General features: G+C 62.8%; 4 protein-coding genes and 1 long non-coding RNA gene across 8 annotated transcripts in view; 2 read left to right on the top strand and 3 right to left on the bottom strand.

Annotated features, from left to right (window-relative positions):
• RNF213 (ring finger protein 213) overlaps window positions 1–8,179 on the bottom strand; it is a 46,765-nt gene extending 38,586 nt beyond the window's left edge. The window contains exons 1-7 of one of the 3 annotated variants that reach the window (XM_032128759.1): window positions 8,041–8,179; window positions 4,039–4,355; window positions 2,974–3,582; window positions 2,213–2,394; window positions 1,419–1,577; window positions 990–1,183; window positions 512–804 (exon numbers count right to left, since the gene is read on the bottom strand). In XM_032128759.1, the coding sequence (XP_031984650.1) occupies window positions 512–804; window positions 990–1,183; window positions 1,419–1,577; window positions 2,213–2,394; window positions 2,974–3,582; window positions 4,039–4,239 (1,638 nt within the window). In that variant the 5' untranslated portion in view covers window positions 4,240–4,355; window positions 8,041–8,179. Of the gene's footprint in view, window positions 1–511; window positions 805–989; window positions 1,184–1,418; window positions 1,578–2,212; window positions 2,395–2,973; window positions 3,583–4,038; window positions 4,356–7,450; window positions 7,559–8,040 lie in introns of those variants that run through there. The other 2 variants (XM_032128761.1, XM_032128758.1) reach the window with 2 other exon arrangements.
• Window positions 1,571–2,832, top strand: LOC116453399. Its single transcript, XR_004243794.1, has 2 exons — window positions 1,571–2,096; window positions 2,404–2,832. It is a non-coding gene; the product is annotated as an uncharacterized LOC116453399 (long non-coding RNA).
• Window positions 8,180–8,312: 133 nt separating the features above from the next.
• On the bottom strand, window positions 8,313–15,818 carry SLC26A11 (solute carrier family 26 member 11). Of its 2 annotated transcripts, none has more exons than XM_032128767.1 (16): window positions 15,416–15,818; window positions 14,952–15,144; window positions 14,707–14,792; window positions 14,130–14,209; window positions 13,802–13,944; window positions 13,360–13,535; window positions 13,198–13,270; window positions 12,809–12,859; window positions 12,453–12,513; window positions 12,046–12,101; window positions 11,795–11,935; window positions 10,986–11,113; window positions 10,501–10,600; window positions 10,147–10,280; window positions 9,807–9,879; window positions 8,313–9,069 (listed from the first exon to the last, which is right to left on the bottom strand). In XM_032128767.1, exons 1-16 carry the CDS (start codon window positions 15,737–15,739, stop codon window positions 8,987–8,989), a joined length of 1,902 nt encoding a protein of 633 aa, XP_031984658.1. In that variant the 5' UTR covers window positions 15,740–15,818; the 3' UTR covers window positions 8,313–8,986. The 2 variants fall into 2 exon arrangements, with proteins under 2 accessions (XP_031984658.1, XP_031984657.1); XM_032128766.1 differs by having other exon boundaries at window positions 10,147–10,283; window positions 15,416–15,754.
• On the top strand, window positions 15,783–18,881 carry SGSH (N-sulfoglucosamine sulfohydrolase). Its single transcript, XM_032128768.1, has 8 exons — window positions 15,783–15,907; window positions 16,148–16,308; window positions 16,435–16,540; window positions 16,716–16,866; window positions 17,121–17,277; window positions 17,459–17,540; window positions 17,621–17,824; window positions 18,092–18,881. Exons 1-8 carry the CDS (start codon window positions 15,820–15,822, stop codon window positions 18,649–18,651), a joined length of 1,509 nt encoding a protein of 502 aa, XP_031984659.1. The 5' UTR covers window positions 15,783–15,819; the 3' UTR covers window positions 18,652–18,881.
• Window positions 18,882–19,459: 578 nt separating this feature from the next.
• Window positions 19,460–25,152, bottom strand: GAA (glucosidase alpha, acid). Its single transcript, XM_032128764.1, has 19 exons — window positions 24,742–25,152; window positions 24,529–24,674; window positions 24,029–24,194; window positions 23,565–23,661; window positions 23,357–23,476; window positions 23,121–23,239; window positions 22,855–22,986; window positions 22,644–22,754; window positions 22,369–22,482; window positions 22,167–22,251; window positions 21,960–22,077; window positions 21,649–21,782; window positions 21,382–21,533; window positions 21,030–21,178; window positions 20,778–20,919; window positions 20,473–20,571; window positions 20,133–20,297; window positions 19,798–19,950; window positions 19,460–19,558 (listed from the first exon to the last, which is right to left on the bottom strand). The coding sequence occupies exons 1-19, from the start codon at window positions 25,135–25,137 to the stop codon at window positions 19,499–19,501; spliced, it is 2,658 nt and encodes an 885-aa protein (XP_031984655.1). The 5' UTR covers window positions 25,138–25,152; the 3' UTR covers window positions 19,460–19,498.
• Between the last annotated feature and the right edge of the window lie 132 nt (window positions 25,153–25,284).

Below are 25,284 nucleotides of genomic sequence, written 5' to 3'. Positions count from 1 at the left end.
CACGGGACAGGAAGGAGCAGCCCTGACAACCAAAAAACACAATGTGGCTTTTCTGCCACATTTCCTAATTATGTCAAGCAATAAATTTTGGATTCCAGAAGCCCTGCTGGCATCACTGCTTAGAACAGGATCAGGAGCTTCTCCCAAAAAGCAGGCAGGTCTGGAGCAAGAGATGAGTGCAGAGAAAGTTGGTGACAGAATAACTGGCAGCAAAACTTAAAGGCCAGGCTTAGGAAATCAATATCCAAACACGAAACCCACTCAAGTACAAAGTCACCCCATCACAGCTCTGCTGCTGACCCACACGGGGTCTCAGAACCACACCAAGGTGCACAGGTTGACTGAAGCCCCCAAGGCAGTCGGTGGCTGTCACCCCAGAAGGATCCCCACTGGTTCTGTACCTGAACTTTGACTGGAAATGCAAAATTAACCCAGCAAGGTCAACAGTAAAATTAAAAGTCTGCGTTCGGTAATGGGACGATTTCTGTCTCTGTGAAACAGAAGGGATTACCTGCTGTGCGCTGAAGTTTAACTCTACCCATGGCTTTGGCTTGCCATCAAACACCAGCTGGGCTACTGCAACGGAATGGAACTGTCTCAGCTGGCAGAAGAAGTTCCTCAGGTTGTCACGACTCCAGGTTCCAAGAATGCTGAAGATACTTTCTAACATAACACTGGCAGCTATTTTCTTCCCTTCCACCACTTCCTTGTTTTTATCACCAATAAATGTCTCCCAAACTTTTCTTGTCTGGGCTTTTATCCAGGAAGGATGTGCACACACAATGTCATCGTACTGGTGCCACTCTGGAACAGCAACACAGGCAGAACACAACCATTGGAATCAGGTGCCTTCACTGTTCCAGCTGCCACAGCAATACCCCCACCAGCCCCTTGAGCTCCCAGGTTCAGCCAGCGCTGTCTGACAGGAATGCTGGGCCATGTGACAGCAGGGATCACCCCAAGGTGCAGGTCCAGCCAGCAGAGCTCACCTCCATTGTTGAGCAAGCTCCTTTTTATCATCAAGCAGCGATTCACAGGATGACAGGATTCTGGCTTCTTGTATATGAACTCATAGTCCCCCTTCCCAGAGGTCACCCAGTACTTGTAAGGAATGTATTCATCCAGGATTTCTTTGGTGAGAGTTACAGCACCTTCAATGAGGTATCCGTGTTCTCCCAGATGCCTAGGAAACACAGACACAGCAGAGGCAGGCAAAGGACATGTTAGCTGATCTACAGACTTCCTTTTCCATGCATTGCTCCATTTTTAACAGGAATGGTGACTGTTCTTTCACAAGAACGTTTTAGAACAGTTTTCTCCACTGTGAAACCCTCTGCTGCAACCTGCGGGCACAGAGCCACAGCTTGACAGTAACTGAGGCCCCACAGGGCCCCGTTCTCAGAGCAGGGAACACTCACCGGGTGCAGTTCAGCTCACAGATGTTGTCCTCCCAGTTGGTGTAGGGAGGAATGTCCTGAGCTCTGATGAACACTTTATGGATATTGGGGTTGAGTTTGAAGTCTTTGGATAATATTGCATGGAAATACACTGTAACACCCTCATTGCGGCTCACAGAACTGCAGGGAAGAATTAGAAGGGAAATAGAAAGGATTCTGTTGGGGTTTTTTAATTTCACAAATCACTGTAGATCTCAAATCAGATTTGAGCCACCAGCTGACTGTCTGCAAGACCCATAAACTCTGGCAGCAGCTCACTCAGACTGATGTTTGAGCAGGCCTAGTGCAAAGCCCAGTGCAAAAAGGAATAATGGGCAGCAGGAGATGCACTGGCCCAGCAGAGTCACCTGGAATGGCTACACTTCCAACCCCTTCCAGCTCATACACATTACACAAAACACCAAAACAGCTCTTCACACTATTCACCTAAAGCGTTGTGTGTGTGAAGCACGTTGCCCATAAATGCAAGAAGAGAATAATCTCTTCTTCATTCATCAGATGCTCAAGCAGGTTCAAGTACCATGTGTACCACATCACCCAGGACATCACCTGTGCTGCAGCTCCCATTGAACACTGGCTCCCTTGTGCACAGCCACTTCACCTCAGTTTCAAGACAATTCCATTCCCCACTTGTCCAAGGTACGTACTGACCCAATCCCAGCACCTCAACCCCCCACCTCAGTCTGGAGTCTGAGTCCTCCTCACAGCAACTCCTGTTAGTGAAGAACGCTGGGGAGCAGCGGGGCTGTTCTCACCTTTCTTTAATCTTTTCCACAGGTTTCTGGTTCCTTTGTTCCGTTTTGTTCTTGGGATTGTTTGCTGCAGTCACAGCACCCTCCTTTTGGGCAGCCTGAGCTCCTTTGCTCAGACTTGTCTTCTCACTCCCGTTAGGCATTTTCTCACTTGGGGTCTTATTTTTCTCTTTTGTGTTCGCATTCTGCAACAGGGAGGCAAACAATGCCCAATGAAACAGGAGACCCCAGGTGTACAACATCTCCTCCTGGTACACCACCAGCTTCATCCTCCTGGAAATACTGATCCCTCACTGAGGGAAGCTGCTGGTTAAGGAAAATAGCACATGACGGAAGAGGAATCCAACCCAAACATGCTGCCAAGCAGTCAGGTCAGTGAGCCCCAGGTCACAGATGATGGGGTATAAAGAAAGAGAACCCCTAGCAACTTCCAGCTCACCAGGCCTGTGTATGAGCAGAGCACAGGCACCTGCAAAGCACAAAACCCCCTTGTCCAAGGGGATCCCAGAGCTCTCCAGAGAACACAGCTGGCTGGAGACACCTCCCAGTCCTGGGGGTAACTGAGCAACCCCTCAGTGAGAACTGGGCTAGAACTGACACCCAGGAGAGCAGAACTTAAATAAGAAACTCCCCACAGTGCTCCCCAGTTCCACTCTGTATCCCTGGGCTCATGCTCCTCAGCCTCACTGACAGCATGAACAAGTCCCAGTGGCAAAGGGAAGCCAGGCCCCTTGGAACACTCACCAGAGTTCACTCACACTCACCTTGCCAGTGGAACTGTTCCCTTTCTGCCTGGGCTCCTTCCCAGCCTGCAGGCTCTGGGCCCCAGGGGAGGCCTTGGTCTCAGGTTTGCTCTGGGGGGCTCCCTTGGCAGGAGGCAGCCTAGAGGGACTCGCTCCCTGCCCTGCTGGCAGCAGTTCCTTGCTGCTGCCCCAGGTCTGGGAATGTGCTGTGGCTTCTGGCAGCTGGCCAGGGGCATGACTGCCCCGTTCCACATTATCCCTGGCTGTTTCTCTGTGCTCCGTGCTTCCATCCCCAACCTTGTCCCCTGGGGCTGCAGCACTGGGAGCCGAGGGAGCCCCACTGGCTGTGCTGCTCTGCTCTGCAGGGCTCAGCCTCTGTGCTTCCAGGCTGCCAGCTTCCTTCCCCAGCTGGGCCAAATCCCTGTCGCCTTCAGGTGTGTCTCCACTGGCATCAGCAAGTCCATCAGCACCTGGGTTTGCTCCCTCACTGCCGGTGGGTTGGATTTCTCGAGGAACAACACATGTGTCAGGCAACTCTGTGGCTTGAGATGGTGTTGTGCTTTGAGGAGGGAGAGAGTCCTGTTCCCCGGAGATGGACGTGTATTTTTTTGCTTTATTCTTCTTCCTTTTCTATTAAAAAAATGAAAAACAAAGAGCACAATGTCTGTTTATTCATTGTCAAAGAGAAACTCTTTGTCACTTCCTCCGCTGCAGCAAGTCCTGACATCTTCCTGCTGCATGGGGCTAACGGAGAACGATCAGGAAGAGGAGGGACAAGACCAACCAGCGAAACGCAAATAACTCTTGAGAACTGTGCAGGTTTAATATTCAAGACTTGCTCAGCAGGAGCACAGAGCAGCGCTGCAGTGTCTAAGCTGACTTGTGTAATTGCGTGCTTTCCCCCAGCACCGCAGCTCTGCACACACAACACAGCGTCAGCAAACACAGCGAGCTGCTCCTGGAGGAAGCCAGGCAGCAGCTCCCCATTGTGGCCAAAGGTATGTGGGGGACGCAGCCCAGCCTCCTCACTTCACAGAAGAGAGCAACAAATCACAGCTGCTCCCCAGCACCCCGTAGGATCCTCACCTTCATCACTGGAGGAGCCACCTCAGCAGAGTCGCCGGCCTCGCGCTGAGCCAAGGGCTCTGCGCTGTCCCCTGGAGCTGTGACATCCTCCAGCAGGGAGGATCCCCTTTCCTCCTCCCGTGTCTCAGCAGAGGAGGGAGATCCACCCGCAGGGTCAGGTGTGGTGTCTGAGGTGCTGGTCAGAGCTCTTGCTCTGTCCATCAGCAACTCGCCCTCTGTCTCCTTTGTTTCAGTGGTGAAAGAAGGCCCAGCAGCGCCTTGTCCCTTCACCTCTGCTCCTGCATCAGGGACTGGAGGGACCTGCACCTCTCTTCTCTCTGCAACAGAGGGAAATTAATTGTTAAACTGGAAACTCACCCCCCAGTGGGATTGCAGGACGGTTTGGGTTGGAAGGCATATTAAAGCTCATCTCCTTCCACTCCTGCCACAGGCAGGGGCACTTTACACTAAACCATCCAGCTCCAAACCCCTGGATGGAGGAGAGAAAAAAAGGTAAAACTTGTGGGTTGAGATAAACACAGAAGGAAAGGAACAGAATGGAAAGGAAAGGAAAATGAGAGAATATCCAAAACAAGTGAAGGGCAGTTGCTCACCACCCACTGACCAATGCCCAGCCAGCCCTTGAGCAGTGGCCATCACCCCCCGGCCAAATCCCCCCAGTGTTTCATTCAGCACAATGCCCTGTGCTCTGAACATCCCTCTGGGCACTGGGGCAGCTGTCCTGGCTCTGCCCCCTCCCAGCTCCTCGCTGGCCGGGCAGCCTGGGAGGCTGAGAAGTCCTTGGCTTAGTGTAAGCACTGCCCAGCTGCAGCTGAGCTATCAGGGTGTTATCAACGGGAGTCTCATCCTGAATCCAAACACAGCTCTGAACCAGCTCCTGGGAACAACAAACTGTCCCAGCCAGTCAGGACATGAACGCACGGGAGCTGTTTTGTTGTTCCCTGTTCAGCTCCCACCAGCAATGTCACCAATCTCCCTGTACAGCCTCCCGCCCTCTCCAAGGCCCTGCCAGCTGCAGAATAATTAAGGAACCACAGCACTGAGGTACAGCTCCATCCCTGTCCCTCCTGCATTCAGAACACAGCAGCAGTGCTGGCAACCAGCTGCCTGTGCCAGTGCCAGGAGCCCAGGATGAGCAGTGACAGGACAGCGCACATCTCAGCTGGCACAGCCTTCTGGGCTGGCAGTGTGACCACTCCCACTCAGCTGAGTCCTTTCCAGGAAGGCAGAGGAAACTCCCTTTTTATCCTCAGTCTTATCCAGTCCTTAAAGAACCTGCGGAAGGGCAGCTCCAGGCCCAGTCAGGCAGCAGAGCAGATCTCTGCCTTCTGCAGGGGTTTCACAGGCTCCTCCACACAGCCTCTACCCCAGTTCTGAGAGCAAAAGCTTTGAACCTCAGCTGCTTTGGATGTTCTTCCTACAGTGTTTCAGAGCCGGAGACCCCAGGTTTGTTACCCTGCCATGCTGGAGTGCAGAGGGATTTGCTAAGAACTGACCCTGTCAGGACTGCAGCAGCTTGATTTGCATTTAGTGTGTTCTTCTAGGATCCCACTTCTCCCCATCAACAAACCAAAAGCCTTTCTCGTGGCCCAGGTCATTCAGTGTTAAACTAAAGGACTGGGAAATACTTCCCCCAGCGTAACAGTGTTGTGTACTTGATTCTGTCTCTGTTCAGAGAGGCAGAATTAGCGTGTTGTCAAACACAATTCAGAGGTGAGTTCTAAATCTAACAACAAGCTGCAAATCGGAAATTCTGTGTCACTAAGGACTCAACCAGTCTTTTAACATAAAAAACAGCACTACTTTGCTGGCGAAAGAGGAACTAGTTAACACTGAAGACCTGAGTGTGGAGACTGTGTGTAGGATGTGTCACCAACTGATGCACTTCTCTGTCCCCCAACAGTCACTGCAAAGTGAAGAAAACTCTCTCTGGTCAGGAATCCCGGGGGAGGTTACGTGAGAGACTGGGAGGGGAGTTTGGGATGAGAGCAGTGTGGAATGACCTGGGCAGAGCAGAGCCCAGAGCCACACAGGCACCAGAGGTGACACAGGCAGACTTTGGTCACAGTGCAGCCCCAGGACAGGCCAGCCCCAGCCCAGCCCTCCCACCCGAGTCCTGGTGCCCAGGGCCGGTGCCGGGAGCCGGCGCGGTGGCCGCACACCTGCGGCAGGAGCCGGGCGGGCCGTCCCCGGCAGCCGAGCGACACCCGCGGCACTGCAGGGTCCGGGTCCCGGCCCCGCAGGGACGGGGCAGAGACACAAACACCGACATTCGTCAGGAAACGGAGCCATGTCACGTCCTCTCCTGCCCGGCTGCGTTTTAGTGCCAGGAAACGACCTGCGACACTCGAGAGCCGGGCTGGGAGCGTGGGGGAACCACAGCGCTTTACAGACAAATAAACACAAACAGCCGCTCCCCCCGCGCTGAGGCCCCGGGCTCCCATGGACGGCCCGGCGCCCCTTCCTCCAACGCCGCCTGCGGCTGCTCCGCCGGGCGAGCCCGGGGCCGGGGCTGGGCCGGGAGCGGGGCCGGAGCTGGGCCGGGAGCGGGACCGGAGCTGGGCGGGAAGCGGGACCGGAGCTGGGCGGGAAGCGGGGCCGCGGCTGGGCCACGGCCGGAGCTGGGCGGGGAGCGGGGCCGCGGCTGGGCCACGGCCGGAGCTGGGCGGGAAGCGGGGCCAGAGCTGGGCCACGGCCGGAGCTGGGCGGGAAGCGGGGCCAGAGCTGGGCCACGGCCGGAGCTGGGCCGGGCCGGGGGTCGCTGCCGGGCCCGGGGGTCGCTGCCGGGCCCGGGGGTCGCTGCCGGACCCGGGGGCGGGGCCTCCGTGCAAACAGCGCCGCTCTCGCTCCCCGCCGACTGCCGGCTCCCCGCCCCCTCGGGAGATATGCAAAAGAACCGGGCGGATGGACCAATGGCGTGGCGAAGCGGCGGCGGTATGCAAACGAGATGCGTTCTGCGACGAAGGGGCGGGGCTAGCGCGGCTCCCGGGCGGCGCCGGGAGGGCCCGGGGGGACTCGAGGGGACCGCGGGGACACGGGGGGGACACGGGGGGAACACGGGGGGACTCGAGGGGACATGGGGGGACTCGGGGGGACACGGGGGGACCGGGGGGTAGGAGCGTCCCGAGTGAACGAGGAGGAGATGGGAGGACGTGAGTACGCGGGGACGCACGGGGGAATTGGGGCGCACCGGCGGGCTCCGGGCGGATCGGGGATCAGGGTGCACCTGGAAATCGGGGCGCACCGAAGCGCTCCGGGGGCACCGGGAGGGTGCAGCGGGGTCCGGAGCCCGTAGCACCGCCTGCCCCAGACCCGCGGCTGCCCCCGCCCCGCGCCGCCCGCACCGGAGCCCCCGCAAGCCCAGGCCCGGTGCCCCGTCCCACCACTCGCCGGCCCCGGCAGCGCGACTCACCGAGGGACCGGGCACCGGCACCCGCAGCGCCCGCACGCCCTTCGGCTCCGTCGCAGTCCCGCTCGGCGAAGTTTCGTTTCTCTGCCGAGCCGCCAACTTTCCTGTCTGCCGTCACGGTCCCCGCCCAGCCCCGGCCCGGCCCGGCCAATCTCGGCCCCGGCCACCGCCCCCGGGCGGCTCTCGACGGCTCCCGCCCCGTCCGGCCCTCCGATGCCGCCGGGCATCCCTCGGGCTCCCCCCCGGTACCCCCCGAGCATCCCCCCACCCATCAGCCCGGTGCAGATGTCCCCCGGCCGGTGCAGGGGCGCATGGCAGGACCTGGCAGCAGGAGCGGGGAGGACAAGTGTGCTGGAGGAAAGCACATTGTGCTGGGCCCGACAATCAAAAGCGGATTCCACACACAAAAGTAGGGACGCGGCTGATCCCGGACCCAACCAGGACCAAGCCAGAGACGGGCTCCCAGCAGCCCTGACCTCCACTAGTGCTCACACAGGTTTGAGCACACACATATTCCTAAACAAGCAGCCCTTTTTACCCCCATGCCCTGTTTTCCCCCTCCCGGTATCCCCATGGTGCAGCAAGGAACTCACTCAGAGCTGCTCCGGACGGGAACGAACACTCCAGGGCAGGACCCGGCGGCCCTGGCAGGTGTGTGGCTCCCGGGTACCTCTGCTGCCCTTCCCGCACCGCCGGCGGCGGCAGAACTGTGCCGGAACGCGCCCTCGGGCTCGGATCACCCGCACAGCCCCGCCCTGCTTTCAGTTTCGTTTCCCTGGCATGCTCAGCAGCACCCAAAAGATAATTTCCCCTTCCCACACAAAAGGAAAAAGCTTTCCCTCAGGAAGGCTGATACCACACCGAGTCATTAGCAATTTCTGATTTATTACCCTCAGTGCCGGCTGTCGGCCAAGGGCTGTTCAGGGAAACTGAATTCCCGACCCAGCCGCAAGCAGGTGCTGTCCCCGTTGCACAGCCGGGCACAGCTTGGTGTCACCGTGCCCATCCCCTCGGCAGGGCCCAGGCCAGGGGCTGCACCCCAGGGTGCCAGCACAGCCCTGACCCAGGGCAGCGTGTAGCACAACACCCCACAAACAAGGTAAGGATAAAAAGGGTAAGTAGGGATAAAAATCAGTAAGGAGCACAATCCCAGACGTTTTCCCTCTCCCAGCAGCTGGAGGCTGAGCCCCCATGTCCACTTGGAGGGCAGCGCCAGCAGCCCTGAAACAGCTTTGAGGAGAGCACACCCTGCGTCCCCACTGGGGTGGCCCAGAACATGAAAAAGGTCCAGAATTAAAATGCTTAAAAAAATTACATCAGCTCCCTAAAGGAAGGATGGCTTTGCACTGATCCCTGTGACAGGGAACAGTTTTGTCCCACAGCCCATGTGGGGTTGGGCTGGTGCTGCTCTGTCCATCTCGGTGTGGGACAGGGGGATAGTCCACCCCCACTGCCCAGGAGGCCTGGCTGGGGCAGGCGGTTCCCCTGCAGTGTGTTGATGTCCCTGGGGTGTCCCAGGCCGTTCAGCCCAAACTCATCTCACTGGATGAGCCCCGTGCTCTCGGCAGTGCTGGTGAAGGGCTCTGCCCCGCTGCCCCCCAGCTCCGCTCCCCCGCACCGCTCTGCAACAGAAAGGGGGGGAAGCAGAGTCAAGCCAAGGTTCATGTCCTGACTGGCTGGGACAGTTTGTTGTTCCCAGGAGCTGGTTCAGAGCTGTGTTTGGATTCAGGATGAGACTCCCGTTGATAACACCCTGATAGCTCAGCTGCAGCTGGGCAGTGCTTACACTAAGCCAAGGACTTCTCAGCCTCCCAGGCTGCCCGGCCAGCGAGGAGCTGGGAGGGGGCAGAGCCAGGACAGCTGCCCCAGTGCCCAGAGGGATGTTCAGAGCACAGGGCATTGTGCTGAATGAAACACTGGGGAGATTTGGCCGGGGGGTGACGGCCACTGCTCAGGGGCTGGCTGGGCATTGGTCAGTGGGTGGTGAGCAACTGCCCAGTGCATCATTTGCTTTGGAAATTCCTTCATCATTATTATAATTTTCCTTTCCTTTTCTGTCCTATTGAACTGCCTTTATCTCAGCCCAAGAGTTTTACCTTTTCTCTGATTCTGTCCCATCCCTCTGTAGGGGGAGTGCAGGGCTCTGTGATCCTTGAGCTGCTGCTGGGTTTAACCACCAGAGCTCACCATGAATCTCCAAGGCTGGGGAGACCCAACTCTTTTGAGGGGTTCCAGCTCACCCTCCCAGAAGGCCCTGCAACCCCCAGACTGCTGCTCTGTGGCTGGACAGGTCAGATCCCCATGGCTGTCCTCCAGACCCACACTCATCACATCCTGGGAGAGCAGTCCAGAGCCTCACCTGCCTCCTCCCAGCTGGGGAAATGCCGGAATCCTTCTAAGTCTGCAGACAGGAGGACCTGGAGAACAGGGTCCTGAGGGCAGAGAAACCTGGGCTGGGGGAGTGCTGGCCACTTCCCATCCCTCTGGGGCAGATCCCCCAGCCATCCCAGCACAGAGCACCCAGCCCTTCCCAGCGCCCTGCATCCGCAGCCTCCAGCTCTGCGAGATGAGGGTGCTTGAGATGATGACGGTGGCACCAGAGGAGAGGCCAGCACACGCCACGGGGAAGGCAGCTGGGCTGAGCCCCTCAGCACGCACCCTCCCTGGGGCTGGGGTGGGGTGGCTGAGGTCCCACACACCTTCAGGCCACAGAAGGCCAGCGAGAGGCCGTGCCTGCGCAGCTCCTGCAGCAGCTCTGACAGCCCCACCACCACCGTGTAATCAATGCTGCTGACGTGGCAACAGTCCAGGATGACGGAGCGTGGTGGAGATGCTGCTGGAAGAGCATAAGGTCACGTCCCTGATGAGTCCAGAAATGACCAGCCCAGGGGTCACAGCCCGCAGAGCCAGGGCAGGGGCTGGCAGGGGTGGGACAGCTACGCTGTCACCGCTTGCACCCGCAGTCCTTGGGTCTGGGCAGCACTTGCCACCCACATTCTGGGTGATCCAGGCGGTGACAGCTGGGTCCCCAGGACAGGCTGGGGGCACTGTACCTGCCAGAGCTCGGCTGCACACGGAGTCCCGCAGGTGCTCCACGGCTGGGAAGTGCAGGCTGCTCCCCAGCTGCACCAGCAGCACGGCCCCCTCCGACACCTGTGGAGAGAGATGAGCCACAGGAAGCTCAGGGCTGTGACCTTCCCCAGGCAGGGACAACTGCCCGTGTCACTCACTGTCCTCCTGGATGGAGTGGGAGAAGCAGGAGCTGCCATCCCTCAGGGAAAATCCTCCTGCACACACCTCAGTGTCAGCAGGACAGGGGCAGCGATGCCTCCCTCTCCTGCTCTCCAGCCCTAGGATATTCCTTTCCTCCTGCTCTTTGAAAGGGGTCCCTGTGCTGTGCCTGTGGCAGACTGGGGACAGCAAGAACAGCTCAGAAGCATCCTGCACCTCAACACCTCACTGCCCTCAGGAGCCCCCTCCCAGCTCCCTGGTGAGCCTGGCTGGCCCTGCCACATCCAAGGGGAGGGGTGAAGCCCACCTTTATTGGGGGCCTGGCAATGGAGTAGAGCAGGAGAATCCCAGAAACGAGCACCCCGGCCACGATTCCATACTGAACCTCCCAGAAGCAGAGCAGGAATGTCACACAGAGGGGCACAAGGTCCAGCCCTGCAAGAGAGAGAAGCCAGGCTCAGCTGTGGCCACAGGGCCCTCAGTGACAGCGCCAGCTCTGCGGGCAGAGCCGGGCTGCACCCGGGTCGTGAGGAATTCATTCCCTGCAGGCGGCTCGGGGCAGCTTCAGTGGAGCTGCAGGCTGAGCTCTGGGTGGGAGCCCTTGGAAAGGGGCCGTGAACTGCTCCCTTTGCATAACAAAGGACTCAGGCACCGGTGGCGCAGCCACATGATGGGGCACACAGAGACCGTGATGGGGCACACAGAGACCGTGATGGGACACTCAGAGACCGTGATGGGGCACACAGAGACAGCGGCGGGAGCCAACCACCCCCAGACATTCGCATGGCTGTGAGGGGATAACAGGATAAAAGCTCACAGGGCCCTTTGTTCTGGGTCCCTCCTCAGAAACATCCAACTCGAGCTCTTATTTTGTTATTTAGTTATGGCACCATTATTAAGTTCTTTTAAGGATCTGGACGTCTGAGACTCTGCTATGGGAAACCTGGGGCAGAGCCGGTGAGGACACCTGGTCTGTGTGAGTGGGGCGGGGGGGGCCGCGAAAGGGCCTCTGTCCCAGCTTGGGGGCTGCGACTGTGACTGCCGGAGTGGCTCCTGGAGGCTGGACCGGGAAGTTTCCTTGACAGGGGGTTGCCCGTTCCCGACCGGTGCCCTCACTCTTAACCCGCCAGAGCGTCCGGAAGATGCCGGCGTCGAACATGGGCACCACGGCCGAGATGATGACGGCGGCCAGCGCCGCTTTGGGGATGTAGTAGAAGAGCGAGGTGAGGTACGCCAGGGACAGCAGGACCAGGGCACCTGCGGGAGGGGGGACCCCTGAGCCACGGGCACCCCGACACCCGGGGGTCCCCGACAGCAGAGCAGCCCAGGGGCAGGGCAGGGTCAGTAGGGCAGGGGCAGGGCTGTACCTGTGACGAGCCCTCCGGCGGGGGTGCAGACCCCTGACTGAGCATTCACTGCCGTCCTGAAATGCAAACCCGCACATCCCAGGCTGTGCAGGGGCCGCGGAACTGGGGGCCGCCCCTGCGCACAGACCCCACCCGGGAGAACCACCCGCCCTATCAGGGAGGAACACGAGCAAGCCCCTGGCTCCCAGCCCGCAGCGGGACCGCACAGCAGGGAGGGAGGTGGCCCGCAGCAGGAGAGAAGGCGGCCACGGGACCCCCGCACAACCCGGCCACCAAGGTGGGCTGCTGGCGACCAGGACACGAGCTCAGGGACCCACTGGGGTCAGCACAGTCTTCCACCCAAGATCTTGCAGAGCCCTCTCACCACGCAGCCCAGCGAGTGCCCTGCTCCCCCTCCTGCTACCCACCGGCCAAAGCTGCCCGTGATGGGATACGAGGAGACGAAGGAGCCCAGGACATTGGCGACGCCTGAGGAGACGAGGGAGAGGGGCTGGGGAGGCACTGCTGGGTCTGTGTCCCCATCACAACCTTCTCCCTTCCCGATCCCCGGGGCCAGACAGTGCCCACCCAGCCGTGTAAGAGGGACTCAGCCTGCTCTGGAAATTCCTGAGCTGTGAGAACGCCTGGGGCGGGGGCAGCATGCAAGGTAAGGAAGGGAAAACTTCAGGTGGAGGCAGGACTGCTGAGATGGGGGTTTCAGGCAGTTCAGCGGCTGTGGGAGCAGGAGCCCCACCCCTGCCGTCCTGACCGAGCAGCCTCTTACCCAGAGCCAGCAGCTCCTGGTTGGGGTCAATCCTGTAACCACTCTGCGAGGCTGAAAGGAGATGGTGGCGTTGGCCTGAGGCTCCCGCAGGCACAACCTGCCACACGCAGGGAGCAGAACCAGCACTGACCGGGACAGTGTGGGCCCTGTCCTGGCACCCCTCGGGCACAGGAGAACCTCGAGACAACACTCACCTCCTGGGCAAACTTCAGCTGTGCACCTCGCAGGACTTCTCCTGCTATGAACTGGAGCCCAGTCCCCCCCAGTGCCCCAATGGGAACAGCACCTTTCTCAGCACCCTGTGCCCTTGCAGAGACCCCTCCCCAGCACCCCGAGTCCCTGCAGAGACCCCTCTGTGAGCACAGGGCAGGACCCTGGCACAGCCCTACCAAAAGCCTTGGCGATGGCGATGGTCTCCAGCAGGCCCATGAGCGGCACCACGGCCAGCCCGACCCCCATGTCCTGGGAGAGAAGGATCCACTCAGGGAGGGCTGGGACCCAGCACACGCAGGAGGGAGCAGAGCTGCCCCTGGGGAGCTGCCAGCACCCACCTCCACCATGCTCTGGAAAGGGACGGTGCCATTGGGCACTGCCAGGGAGAAGTGCGGTGGCCGGAATGCTGGGAGGCCCTGGGGGATGCTGCCCGTGAGCCTGAAGGGCTGGGAGCCCATCACCTGGAAGGAGTAAGCAACCAGGCCAGCAAATAGGACAACAAGAGCATTGCGTGCTGCAAAAGAGGAGAGAGCAACTGTGAAACCTGCCCAGAGCCCAGGCCAGCGGGAGGGAGGGCAAGAGATGGGGATCCAAGCTGCTGAGGACTTCTGAGCCTTAGGAAGGGGCACAGTGGCAGGACCCTTGGGACTTTGTCCTCCCTGACCCACCTCCAGGTCTTGGCTCCTGCCAACCTGGGTTTTACCAGTTTCGGGCTGTGTCTTCCCTGACCCAAAGAGATGAGCCCCCGGGAAGGGACAGGGCAGGGCACAGCTGACACACCTGTGGCAGAGATCCAGACAATCAGGTAGCTGATCCTGACAGCCAGTGGTTCTGCAGGGGCAGCTTGGGGCAGATGGCTCTTCATGGCCCGGAGCCCTGTCAGCACAGCCAGGCAGGTCAGCCCCAGCACAGCGTCCCCAGCCCTGCAAGAGGCACATCAGTGGGCACCGGGAGAGCTCCCACAGGGGAGGGGGGTTGTGTCACAGCGCTGGGCAGAGACCGAGAAACCAGTCCAAGGTGTGACCAAAGAGATGGGGAGTGAAGCAGCAGAGCCCAAGACGCTGCAGCTGCAGGGGAGGGAGCAGGGCAGGGATGGGATAGTGCCGACCTGGTCTCCCGGATCCTCCGCAGCGTCTCATAGACCTGCAGGAAAAACTGCCTCGGGATCCCCTGCAGCCCCAGGATGTTCTGTGCAGGAAGACAAAGCGTGGTCACAGCCCGGCACAGCCCGGCCGTCCCCTGTGACCACAGCCATTGGCCAATACCGGCTGCCAGCTGCTGGCAGAGGCTCTGATTTGGGTTAACCACAGAGGAAGTGTGGCAGCCCAGCAGAGCCTCAGGTCCCCGAGAGGCCAGCGAGGGGCTGGTGGGGCTGCAACCCCCCCCAGCTCCCAAAGCTGCGAACCCACCGTGCCAGAGAATCACCCAGTGCCTCCTGCAAGTGACCAAATCCAGTGTCCTGGGTTTACTGGTGTCCTGGATGCCACCAGCTGGTCACCAGCAGAGGGTGTGTTCAGCTTGGTCTGCTCGGAGCAGAGTGCCCAAGAACCCAGCAGGGGGTCCCGTGACCCCTTTGGGGCTCCTTCCTCCGGCACCAAGCACATCGCCCAGCCCGGTGCTAAACATCCCAGTTCCGCAGCACTAGGAGAGAGCTGGCGAGGCGTCCAGGACAGGGCAGATCCTACCTTGATCTGGTTGAAGCTAATGGTGATGGAAGCAGCTGATGTAAACCCTTTAATGACAGGGCAGGAAATGAAATCCAGAAGGAATCCTGCATGGGATGGCAGGCAGTGAGCACGCTGTGGCCCCAGTGTGTGGCCACACAGACCTGTCACAAGTGTCAGCAAGACAATCCCAGTGTCCCGGAGAGCAGAGAGGAGGAGGGAAAAATTTCCTAAAAATATATCTGTGTATGGCAAGAGCATCTCACCGAGGTGCAGGAGCCCCATGGCCAGCTGAATGCAGCCAGAGAGGAAGGTGAGGAGAACGGCATAGACGGGCTCGTGGAAGGCGTATGAGGAGACGAGCAGGGACATGATGGCCGTGGGACCCAGCGTCACGTCCTTGGCCGTGCCCAGGAAGCAGTAGACGAAGCAGCCCATGAAGGAGGAATAGAGGCCGTACTGCAGGGGACAGAAGGGACACTGGCACAGCCCTGGGAGCTGGGAGAGGCTAGACACCTCCCGGACTGGGAGGGCTGGGCTGCTCTCGGGTCACTCCAGGGCCCTTGGCACATGCATGGCATCCTGTCCGGGAAATGGGCGACTGCACAGGGTCAGCCCTTGGTCCCCCAGCCCAGCCCAGCTCAGCTCAGCCCTGCCCGCCACACTGCCAGGCTGCAGGGGCTCGGGGAGCGGAGGTCCCCGGGTCCCAGCCCCAGGCCCTGGCACCCACCTGCAGCGGCAGCCCGGCCAGCTCGGCGTAGGCCAGCGCCTGGGGCACGGTGGTCAGTCCCACGGCCAGCCCCGCCAGCAGGTCCAGCGGCAGCCACGCCCGGGAGTAGCGCGGGAGCCAGCGCAGGATCGGCAGCGCCGGGCGCGGGCAGCGGGACCCCGGCATGGCCGGGACGCCCCACGGGGCCGCGGCTCCGGCACCGGGCGAGAAGCGGGGCGGGACCCCGGCGGGGCCGGGGCTGCGGGAGCCGCCGGGGCCAGCCCGGTACGGCCACGGCGAGCGCGGCTCCGCCCGCACCGGATCTGAGCGGCCGGGGAGCCTCATGTGACCGGGGTGAGGAGGAGCCGGGGCGGCCGGAGGAGCCGCCGAGCCCCGCTGCCGCTGCCGGTGCCGGTGCCGCGGCCATGCGGCCCTGGGCGCTGGTGCTGCTGCTGGCCGCGCTCCGGACCGGCGGAGCCCCGGCCCCGGCCCGCAATGTGCTGCTGCTCCTGGGTGAGTGCGGCCCGGCCGAGCCCCGGGGCCGGTCCCTGTCCGGGGCTCGGTGCTGAGGCATCCCGCGGCTGGGAGGGAGAGAGGGACGGTCCCGGGCTCCGCTGCATCTTCTCCGCAGCACCGGCCCCGCCCGGGTCACCCGCAGCCCGGGGATGCTCCCGGTGTCATCAGTGTCCCCCGGGCCTTCCCCCGCGGCCGGCCAGGGACACGCCCCGGGCTGACCCCGCTCCGGTCTCGCAGCCGATGACGGCGGCTTTGAGAGCGGCGCCTACAACAACTCGGCCATCCGGACGCCGAACCTGGACGCGCTGGCCCGGCGCGGTTTGGTCTTCCAGAACGCCTTCACCTCCGTGAGCAGCTGCTCCCCGAGCCGGGCCAGCATCCTGACCGGCTTACCTCAGGTAGGGGCACCTGCTTACCCTGGGCCGGGGCTGCCAGCCCACGGCAGATGTCACGGGCACGGCTGGATGTGTTTCGGGGCTGGCTGGCAGCCCTGGCTCGACCGTGCTGTGTCCCCTCACCTGCAGCACCAGAACGGGATGTACGGGCTGCACCAGGACGTGCATCACTTCAACTCCTTTGACGGCGTGCGGAGCCTGCCCCAGCTGCTCAGCCACGCCGGCGTCCGGACAGGTAGGGAGCCGGGACAGGGAGGGAGCACCAAACCCCACTGAGAGACCTTGGTGGCTAAACTGCCCGCGGGCCAGGGAGCACTGCCTGGACCCGTGGCTGTCCCCGCAGAGAGGAGACACAGCAGCCACATTCCCCCTCCTCCCACTGCTCCTGGCACAGCACTGCATTCTCACAGGAATAATTGGGAAGAAGCACCTGGGGCCAGAGGCTGTGTACCCCTTCGACTTCGCCTACACAGAGGAGAACAGTTCGGTCCTGCAGGTTGGGAGAAACATCACTCGGATCAAGGTGCTTGTCCGGCGGTTCCTGCAGAGCCAGGACGAGAGGTGAGATGGCCCCCTCATCCCAGGAATGGCTGTGAGAGGCACAGGAGAGGAGGGAAACTGGCTTCAGTGAGGATGTGTCCTCATGGTCCAGTTGGTCACAAACAGGAACGGGCCCCTTGTCCCTGAGTCACTCCATATCCAGAAGCCCAGATTAGGTGGGAGTCCTCCTGCTGAGCCCAGCTCGCCCCAGCCCAGGAAGGTCTCCAGGCAGTCCTTTGCTCCACCACCTCCACATCTCCCCTTTCCATCCGTAGGCCTTTCTTCCTCTATGTCGCCTTCCATGACCCCCACCGCTGCGGGCACTCCCAGCCCCAATATGGAGCCTTCTGTGAGAAATTTGGCAATGGAGAGAGCGGGATGGGCTGGATCCCTGACTGGAAGCCACAGATTTACAGCCCGGAGCAAGTGCAGGTGAGAATCTGTGGGTCTGTGTGGGGCTCTATGGGACCGTATGGGAGCTGCATGTGACAGCAGCCTCTGACGGGGCCAGGGCTGGCCCCCACTTTGTCACTGCCGCCAGTGTCACAGCAGGAGCTGACGAAGGCACAGTGGCCTGTGTCAGCCATGTGCCCCTTGCCCTGTCTCCGTTTAGGTCCCCGCCTTTGTCCCCGACACGCCGGCTGCCCGGGCGGACCTGGCTGCCCAGTACACAACCATCGGGCGCATGGACCAAGGTGGGAGCCGCGGGCCAGGCTGGGGCTGATGAACGCTGCAGACCCTCCCTCCCCCCTCAGCTCTGCCCCTCTGTCCGCAGGGATCGGGCTGGTCCTGGAGGAGCTGCGCCACGCCGGCCTCCTCAACAGCACCCTGGTGATCTACACCTCCGACAACGGCATCCCCTTCCCTGGCGGCAGGACCAACCTGTACCGCTCGGGCACCGCTGAGCCGCTGCTCCTGTCCTCCCCCGAGCACCCCCAGCGCTGGGGGCAGGTCAGCCAGGCCTTCGCCACCCTCCTGGGTAAGAGCTGAGGGAAGGAGGGAGCACAGCTGTGCCTGGGGGGTGTGGGCTGCTCCCCACCCTCCCTACACCGAAACTCAGGGTCCTGTCCCTGGGGGCAGCCCTGAGCCTTCAGCACTGGCAGGGCCAGTGCAGGGAAGGGAGAGGAGGGAGGACAGAACGGGGTCCCCTGCAGGGACACCATCCCCCGGGACCTTTCTGCACCTCTGGGGCTGAGTTTCCTCCCACAGTGCCTGTCCCTCCTCTCACCCTTTTCCTCCCCTCCAGACCTGACGCCAACCATTCTGGACTGGTTCTCCATCCCCTACCCTGCTTACAGCATCTTTGGCACGAGGCGGGTGCAGCTCACTGGAAAGTCTCTCCTGCCAGCCCTGGACTCGGAGCAGCCCTGGGCCACCGCCTTCAGCAGCCAGAGCCACCACGAGGTGACCATGTACTACCCCATGCGAGCCATCCAGCACCAGCACTTCCGCCTCATCCACAACCTCAACTACAAGATGCCCTTCCCCATCGACCAGGACTTCTACGTTTCGCCCACCTTCCAAGACCTGCTCAACCGCACCAGGGCGGGGCAGCCGACCCACTGGAACAAGACCCTGCACCAGTACTACTACCGGGACCGCTGGGAGCTCTTTGACTGCAGCCGTGACCCCACCGAGAGCCAGAACCTGGCCCCCGACCCCCGCTACGCCGACGTCCTCCAGCTGCTCCGTGCGCAGCTCCTCAAGTGGCAGTGGGACACGGGGGACCCCTGGGTGTGCGCCCCCGACGCTGTCCTGGAGGAGAAACTGAGCCCCCAGTGCCGGCCGCTGCACAACGAGCTGTGAGTGCCACCTCTGCCCGGGGACAGTCGTGTGCTCCCGCAGGGCACGAGGGGTCGGAGCGGGATCGCAGATGGGCTGGTCCCAAATCCCAGGCCTGCCCCCTCTGCTGCCAGCACCGCCTGGCCCCAGGGCACTGAGGGATTCCTGGTGCCTTGCTCTCAGCCAGAGGAGCCGAAGGGCCAAGCTGGCCCTCAATAAAGCCTCTGGAGGATAAGGCTCCATTTTCACCTGGAGCTGAGAACATCCCTACATCAGCCCCCAGCCTGGGGCCAGCGGGACAGGCCAAGGGCCTCTGTGGCACAGCCAGGGCTGCAGGAACAGCTGGGGACACCCAACGCTCTGGAAAATGGGGTGAAGCCCTCAAGGGGCACAGGGGGGTCCCGCTGGAGACCCACAGGCAGGGATGGAGCTGGAGCATCCCAGCTGGGGCAGGAGGCTGAGCACATTCAGGACCAGAAGAGGGAGGGGACAAGGACACAGCCTGGGGCTGCTCCCAGCAAGCAGCAGCTTTATTCACAGTACTGCCCCCTCACCCCCTGCACAGCCCCCTCCTCAAAACCACAGCCAGGAGACTCCCTGCAGTCTCTGCCCCAGCTACCAGTTCCCCACAGTAACAGGTTTGCTGTCTCACAAGGCACTTGGGTGGTCTTTTTTCCCCTGATGACGATGATGAGGTTTTCCCTGTCCCTGGGGGCTGTGCCAGTCCAGGGCACACCCCTCCATCGATGCCCAGCAGCCAGAGGGGAAACAAGGCCCAGGAGCATGGGAAGAGCAGTGGCAGCTCCAGGTACAAGGGATGGGATAGATTTGGCCTCGGATCCCAGGGCCTCTCCCTGTGACCGATGCTGGCTCAGGACCAAGAGATCACGAACTGCTCCCACATGGGCAGCGACACGGGGACTCTCAGCACCTGAGGGGAGAAAGAAGGTGAGAGCCAGCCAGGATGCAGCCCGGGAGTGTCAGAGCCAAGGGGGGTCCTGCCCCTTGCAGAGCCTCAGCCCGGCACAGTCCTGGACCCACAGATCCCCCAGGAAGGGCACCCATGGCCCCTGCTGTGCATCGCTGGGGTCACACCCCGCCAGCTCCTCCGCTGCACTCAGGGCCCCTTCCCGGCCACCACCCCTTCCCAGGGTGGGGACAAGCACTCACCTGGGTGTCACTGCGGTAGGAGAAGTCGCTCACGATGGCGCTGTTGGCCAGGACTCGCCGGGGAGGGCTGGTGACACCCAGCACGGTCACGGCCTCCAGCAGGACCCCGTCGAGGTGGGCGCTCGCCCGCAGCAGCTGGCTGAGCACGGCGTCCTAGGGACAGCAGGGATGTCACCGTGTGCTCCTGGGTCTCAGCCACCCACGTGCACCCAGGGCTTCTCCAGGTGCCCTGCCCCACATGCTGCCCCTCTGCCAGGCACTGAGCAGACACAGGTGCCCCAGGGCCACCAGGACCCCCTGCCCAGATCCCCCCGCCAGCAGCTGCCCGTGCTCACATTTGAGGCCAGGAAGAGGATCTCGGTGTAGTCGCCCCTCTCAAAGGTCTCCCAGCTCTCCCCATCATCCCAGAACAGGTCTCCCCTGGCAAAGCCGTCCGGGGTCAGCGCCACGACCAAGGCCATGCCCTTCCCGCGGGACTGGGCAGTGCTGAACGCGGGCTCCTGGGGCACAGGGCAGGCACAGCTTGGGGCACTGCCACAGCCATGTCCTCAGCCCTGCCAGGCACTGCAGCCACAGCTCCTCTGACATGGTCCTGTCAGCGGTGTGGGCACAGCCACCCTCCCAGGCTGGCCGGACAGGTCACTGTGGTGTCACCACGGAGCAGAGGGGACTCACCTGCAGGGGCAGGATGTGCCCTGCACGGACGTGGATGTTGATGGTGTCCAGGGGCGCTGGCAGGAGGATCCACTGCCCTTTGCTGTGGATGGTGGAGTCCTACACGGGGACAAAGAGAGGGAAGAGCAGGCCCAGGGTGCCACGTGCCAGCGGAGTTCCAGCCCAGTGCCAGAGCCTTCAAATGGCCACCAGCAAAGGCAGGTGAGGCACGAGACCCACACACAGCCCCGGGGGGCTGGTGGGATGCAGGAATGTGCACGAGGTCCCACAGCAAAGCCCCCGTGCAACACAGCAGGAGCACCCACCCCTGCGAGGCTGTACCACGTCCCCGCTGGGAAGTAGCCGCTGACTTTGGTCTGTCCTGCCTCCAGCACAGGGGTGATGAGCAGCCCCCCGCCCCACAGGAGCTGGCGGTCCACGGCCCAGGTGTTGGGGTCTGTGGGGAACCTGGGGAAGGAGGGGAGACCCTGCAGCTGCCAGGAGCCAGGAGACCCTGCAGCCGCCTCCCGCTGAGCCGGCAGGACAGGGCCATCGGCCCTGGCGGGGCTGGCACTCACTCGAGGAACAGGGGCCGTGCCACCGTCTCGCCAGCGCTGTGAGCCCGGTGGAACAGGGTGTAGAGGAAGGGCAGCAGGGAGTAGCGGAGGTGCAGGGCGTTCCTCATGGCAGCCTGGGCAGGTGGGCTGAAGGCGTACGGCTCCTGCGGCTGCAGGGAGGGGAGAGGCCCAAGGGGACGCTCAGACCGCGTGGGGAGGAACGGAGGGTGCATTTCAGGGGTGCAGGATGGACCATCCCAGCACTGGGGGCACACGGCCCTGCAGCTGCACCAGCCACCTCCCCGGGACAGCAGGACAGCCCCTGGCTCGGCCCAGCCCCCTGCCTGTCAGGGTGAGGGCTCCTGGGGCTCACCCGGGTGCCGTGGTCATTGTGGTTCCGCATGAAGGGGTAGAAGGCGCCCAGCTGGGTCCAGCGCACGCACAGCTCCTCGTTCGTGTCGCCCACGAAGCCGCAGATGTCGGCACCCACCAGTGGCACCCCGAAGAGGTTGAAGAGCAGCACCTCTGCAGAGGGCACCGGGGCTCTGCAGCACCAGGGGATGGAGCCCATGGAGAAGCCCCGGCTGCGCGGGCAAGGGGGAAGCAGGGGTGGATGCAGCCCCAGTGCTCCACAGCCTACCTGGTATGGAGTAGTAGAGCTGCTCCCAGTCGCTGCCCACGTCCCCTGTCCAGTGCCCGGCGTAGCACCCGTGCCCAGCGAAAGTGGAGCGTGAGATGATGAAGGGGCGCTTGCCTCGGACCCTCAGCAGAGCACTGGGGGTGGGATGGGACTGCTCAGCCCCGCCGGCTGGAGAAGGGGCTCAGGGCTCCCCCAGTGCCCTGTGTTACACACCAAACCCTTGCCTACCACCCCCTGCCCACGCTGGGTCTCTCTCCTGGCTCTGCATCCCTCAGGATGTGCGGGAGCTGCAGCAGGAGCCCCGGGCTTACTTGTGGGAGGCGATGGCCTCGGTCAGCCCATACAGGCTGTGCAGGTTGTAGTGGGAGGACAGGTACTGCTGGCTGGAGGCACAGATGGTCCCAGCTTGCAGGCGCCCCCCAAACACTCCTGCACGGGAGAGGTGGAGCTCAGAGCATCCCCCGCGCTCCTCCCGGCTTCCCCACAGCCCTGGGCAGGGCTGGAACCCACTCCTGTACCTGGCACATAGGGGGGATGCTCCAGGTTGTTGTTGGGGCAGCCATCCTGGGAGCCCTCCACGAAGTTTGACGGCTCATTCATGTCCTGGGGAGGGAAGGGGAAGGAAAGGACAGGATGACCTCGCTGCTGCCCCAGGGCCCAGCAGAGGCACAGGGCAGGAGCCAGGGAGCCACAGCCAGCAGCTACAACAGGGCCACTCACAAGCCACATGCCATCGAAGGGCACTTGTTCGTGGAAGTCCTTCACCATGTCGTGCCACCACTCGTGAGTCTCCGGGTTGGTGAAGTCTGGGAAGGCCGTGGGGCCTGGCCAGACCTGCAGGAGGGAGGCAGCAATGGGCAGAGCCCCCAGCCCCACACGCCACCCCACCTTCCACCATGGCCCCCCGAGTGTTTCTCTCCCACTCTCGGGGTCCTGCTCCCATGGCCCCACTCAAGCCCTGTCCCGTGGGCCCTGGGGCTGCTCCCCACACTCACCTTCCCGATCAGGGGCTGCCCCGTGGCGTTTCGGATGAACACCCCTCGCTTCAGGCCCTCGTCGTAGGGCTTGTAGGTGCCCGGGGGCCCTGAGCTGCTGATCCCGGCATCCTGGAAGGGCACAAAGCAACAGCAGGGAACGGCCAGCCCTGCCTTCATCACCACCCTTGGGCAGCTGAAGCCCCAGTGCCAGCCCGCCCATGTAACTCACCACAATCATGATGTACCTCAGCCCACGGCTGTGGAAGTCCCGCACCATCTCTGGGTAGTCCTTAAAGCTTTTCTTGTTGAAGGTGAAATCCCTCTTGGCATCGGCGTAATCCAGGTCGTTCCACTGCACGTCCTGTGGATGGAGGCGCGGGTGCTTGGGGAGGAGCAGGGACCCCACATGCTGCTGTGGGACCCCCACCCCATGGGGCTTCCATCAGCCTCCCACGGCTGCTGCGGGCAGAGGCCCCGGGAGCAGCCCAGACCTACCAGGGGGAAGCGGGCTGCTGTCATGTTGGCCACGACCTGCCGGGTGATGTCGGTGGAGGAGTAGCCCCAGCGGCAGAGGTGGAAGCCCAGGCCCCAGTACGGGGGCATGAAGGGGAACCCTGGAAGCCGGAGGGTGGGTGCTGGCAGGGATGGCCCAGCCTTGTGCCACCCTCACAGCATCCTGGCAAAGCCACCCCGGCAAAGCCACCCCGGCAGCACTCATGGCTCAGCCGTACCAACAACATCCAGGTACTGCCGCACCACACTCTTGGGGTCGGGGCCCAGGAAGATGTAGAAGTCCAGGATCCCCCCAGTCGTGCGCCAGGTCAGGGCCGGGCTGGGCTGCAGGAGCACGTCTGGGGAAGCACGAGTGCCAGGGGAAGAAGCTGAGGACAGGGACAGGGACAGGGCCAAGCCCGTGCCCGGCGCCTCCACGGGACTCACCCATCGCGTTGCTGTTCAGCAGAAAGACACCGTGGGCTGAGCCATCGTCCTCCATCACCAGGTAGAAAGGGTGGGAGCCGTAGAGGTTGACGTGGGGCTGGAGCAGAGCACGGTGTGGTGCCTGTGAGGCTCTGCTGGAGACCCCCACACCCACCTGCCTGCCCCTCGCCTCCAGTCAGGAGCGCTGGCTTCAGGGCAAACCCAGGGCTTGTGGTCCCAAACACTGTCATGTCAGCAGAGCTCTGCCCTGAGCCAGAGCCCTGGAAACAGCGCAGAGCTCCGGGGGGACAAACCTTGCCCTGGGGACAAGGGTCCCATGGGCTTGCCCAGTGGTATGGCCAAGGCCCGGAGCTGAACCAGCACAGACACATCTCCCCAGCCCCAGACAAGACGTGAGAGGCGGCAGGGCCAGCCCCAGGAGCACAGATGAATCTGCCTCCCTCTCCCTCAGCCCCGCTCCGTACCGCGGGTGCCATGTCCCGATTCCAGAGGGTGACCCTGGTCCACGCTGTGTCAAGGACCAGTGGTGTCAGGTGCTCCCCCAGCCCCGAAATGAAATGGGAGGGCAGGGAGGTGGAGATCTGCAGGAACTGGTCTGTGAAGAAGAGGGGTGCGACCGTGGTGTTCAGCCTGCAGAGAGAAAGGGAGACTCCAGCAAGCAGCCGGGAGGGAGGCACGGAGCTGGGGCACCAGTGCTGGGGAGGGACACGGATGCTCATCACCACATGAAGTAAAAACAAGTTTCGGCGGAGCTCTGGGATTCCTGGTTCCCTTCCCAGCCACTGAACTGAAGAGGGAGTCAAAGTAAAGCCCCCTCAGCCACCGACAGCCACCCCACTGCCGTCACCAGCGTCCCAGGTGAACACCGGTGTCCCTGCACCCACCCCGTGCCCTGTGGGGCCGTGAGGGGTCCCGCTCGCAGGCGCAATCCCTTGGGAAGCGAGGGGGGCAGGAGGGTACTCACAGGACTCTCCCGCCGCGCTGCCGGCACACGACGAGGCCGAAGGGGTCCTGGCTGACCTGCAGCCCGTAGAGCGCGGCGGCGGCTCGGCCGCGCACCCGCGGCGTGGCCAGCGGCACCTCATAGCGCGGCCGGGCCGCGTCCCGGAGCTGCGGGCGGAGAGGGGTCAGCGGGGGAACGGGGGACCCGGGGGGCTCCGGGGGTCCCGGGGCGCACCGTGAAGCGCAGGCGGGCCGGGGTCTCCAGCGCCAGGTCCAGCCGCACCATGTCCACCGCGCCCGGCAGGAAGGCGGCGGCCACGCGGCGCAGCCGGGCGGAGAAGCCGCTCTCGGTGGCCGTCAGGTTCTCGGCCCGGTAGCTGCGGTAGCCGCGGGGGAAGAAGCACCAGGGCGGGCCGGGGCCGCGGGCAGGGCCGGGGCCGGGGCGGTAGCAGCAGCCCCGCGCCTCGCAGCCCGCCCGCGACAGGAGCCGCTCGGGGCCGCAGTCGAAGCGGGCGCCCGGGGCCACCTCGCAGGCGGCAGTGCCGGGGCCCCGCGCCGCGGCCGGGACCGGCAGCGCCGGCAGCGCCAGCAGCGCCAGCAGCGCAGCCGCGACACCCGGGCCCGGCCCCATGGCCCGGCCTGCGGCTCCCGGGCTGCGGCCCCCGGCCGGCCCGGCGCTCGGCCCCGGGGACGCACCAGCACCGGGGACGCACCGGCACCGCCCGGCCGCTTCGCCGCCCCGGAGCCGCCCGGCCCCGCCAAGCCCGCTGCTGCCGGG

Source organism: Corvus moneduloides, chromosome 19 (genome assembly GCF_009650955.1).
Source record: "Corvus moneduloides isolate bCorMon1 chromosome 19, bCorMon1.pri, whole genome shotgun sequence".
NCBI classification, from domain to species: Eukaryota; Metazoa; Chordata; class Aves; order Passeriformes; family Corvidae; genus Corvus; species Corvus moneduloides.
Note: the sequence above shows the minus strand (reverse complement) of the source record. Positions and strands in the feature narration are given on the sequence as shown.

Excerpts from the sequence above, each read along its gene's own strand:
- SLC26A11 (XM_032128766.1), bottom strand. The coding sequence starts at position 15,739 with ATGAGGCTCCCCGGCCGCTCAGATCCGGTGCGGGCGGAGCCGCGCTCG. Across the intron at positions 14,793-14,951 it reads CATGGGGCTCCTGCACCTCG|GATTCCTTCTGGATTTCATT; the intron begins GTGAGATGCTCT and ends CATCCCATGCAG. Across the intron at positions 9,880-10,146 it reads TGGCCTTCTGTGGCCTGAAG|GACCCTGTTCTCCAGGTCCT; the intron begins GTGTGTGGGACC and ends CTCTGCCCTCAG.
- SGSH (XM_032128768.1), top strand. The coding sequence starts at position 15,820 with ATGCGGCCCTGGGCGCTGGTGCTGCTGCTGGCCGCGCTCCGGACCGGC. Across the intron at positions 16,309-16,434 it reads TCCTGACCGGCTTACCTCAG|CACCAGAACGGGATGTACGG; the intron begins GTAGGGGCACCT and ends CCTCACCTGCAG. Across the intron at positions 17,825-18,091 it reads GGCCTTCGCCACCCTCCTGG|ACCTGACGCCAACCATTCTG; the intron begins GTAAGAGCTGAG and ends CCTCCCCTCCAG.
- GAA (XM_032128764.1), bottom strand. The coding sequence starts at position 25,137 with ATGGGGCCGGGCCCGGGTGTCGCGGCTGCGCTGCTGGCGCTGCTGGCG. Across the intron at positions 22,252-22,368 it reads CCTTCGATGGCATGTGGCTT|GACATGAATGAGCCGTCAAA; the intron begins GTGAGTGGCCCT and ends TTCCCTCCCCAG. Across the intron at positions 20,298-20,472 it reads GGCACATCCTGCCCCTGCAG|GAGCCCGCGTTCAGCACTGC; the intron begins GTGAGTCCCCTC and ends CCTGTGCCCCAG.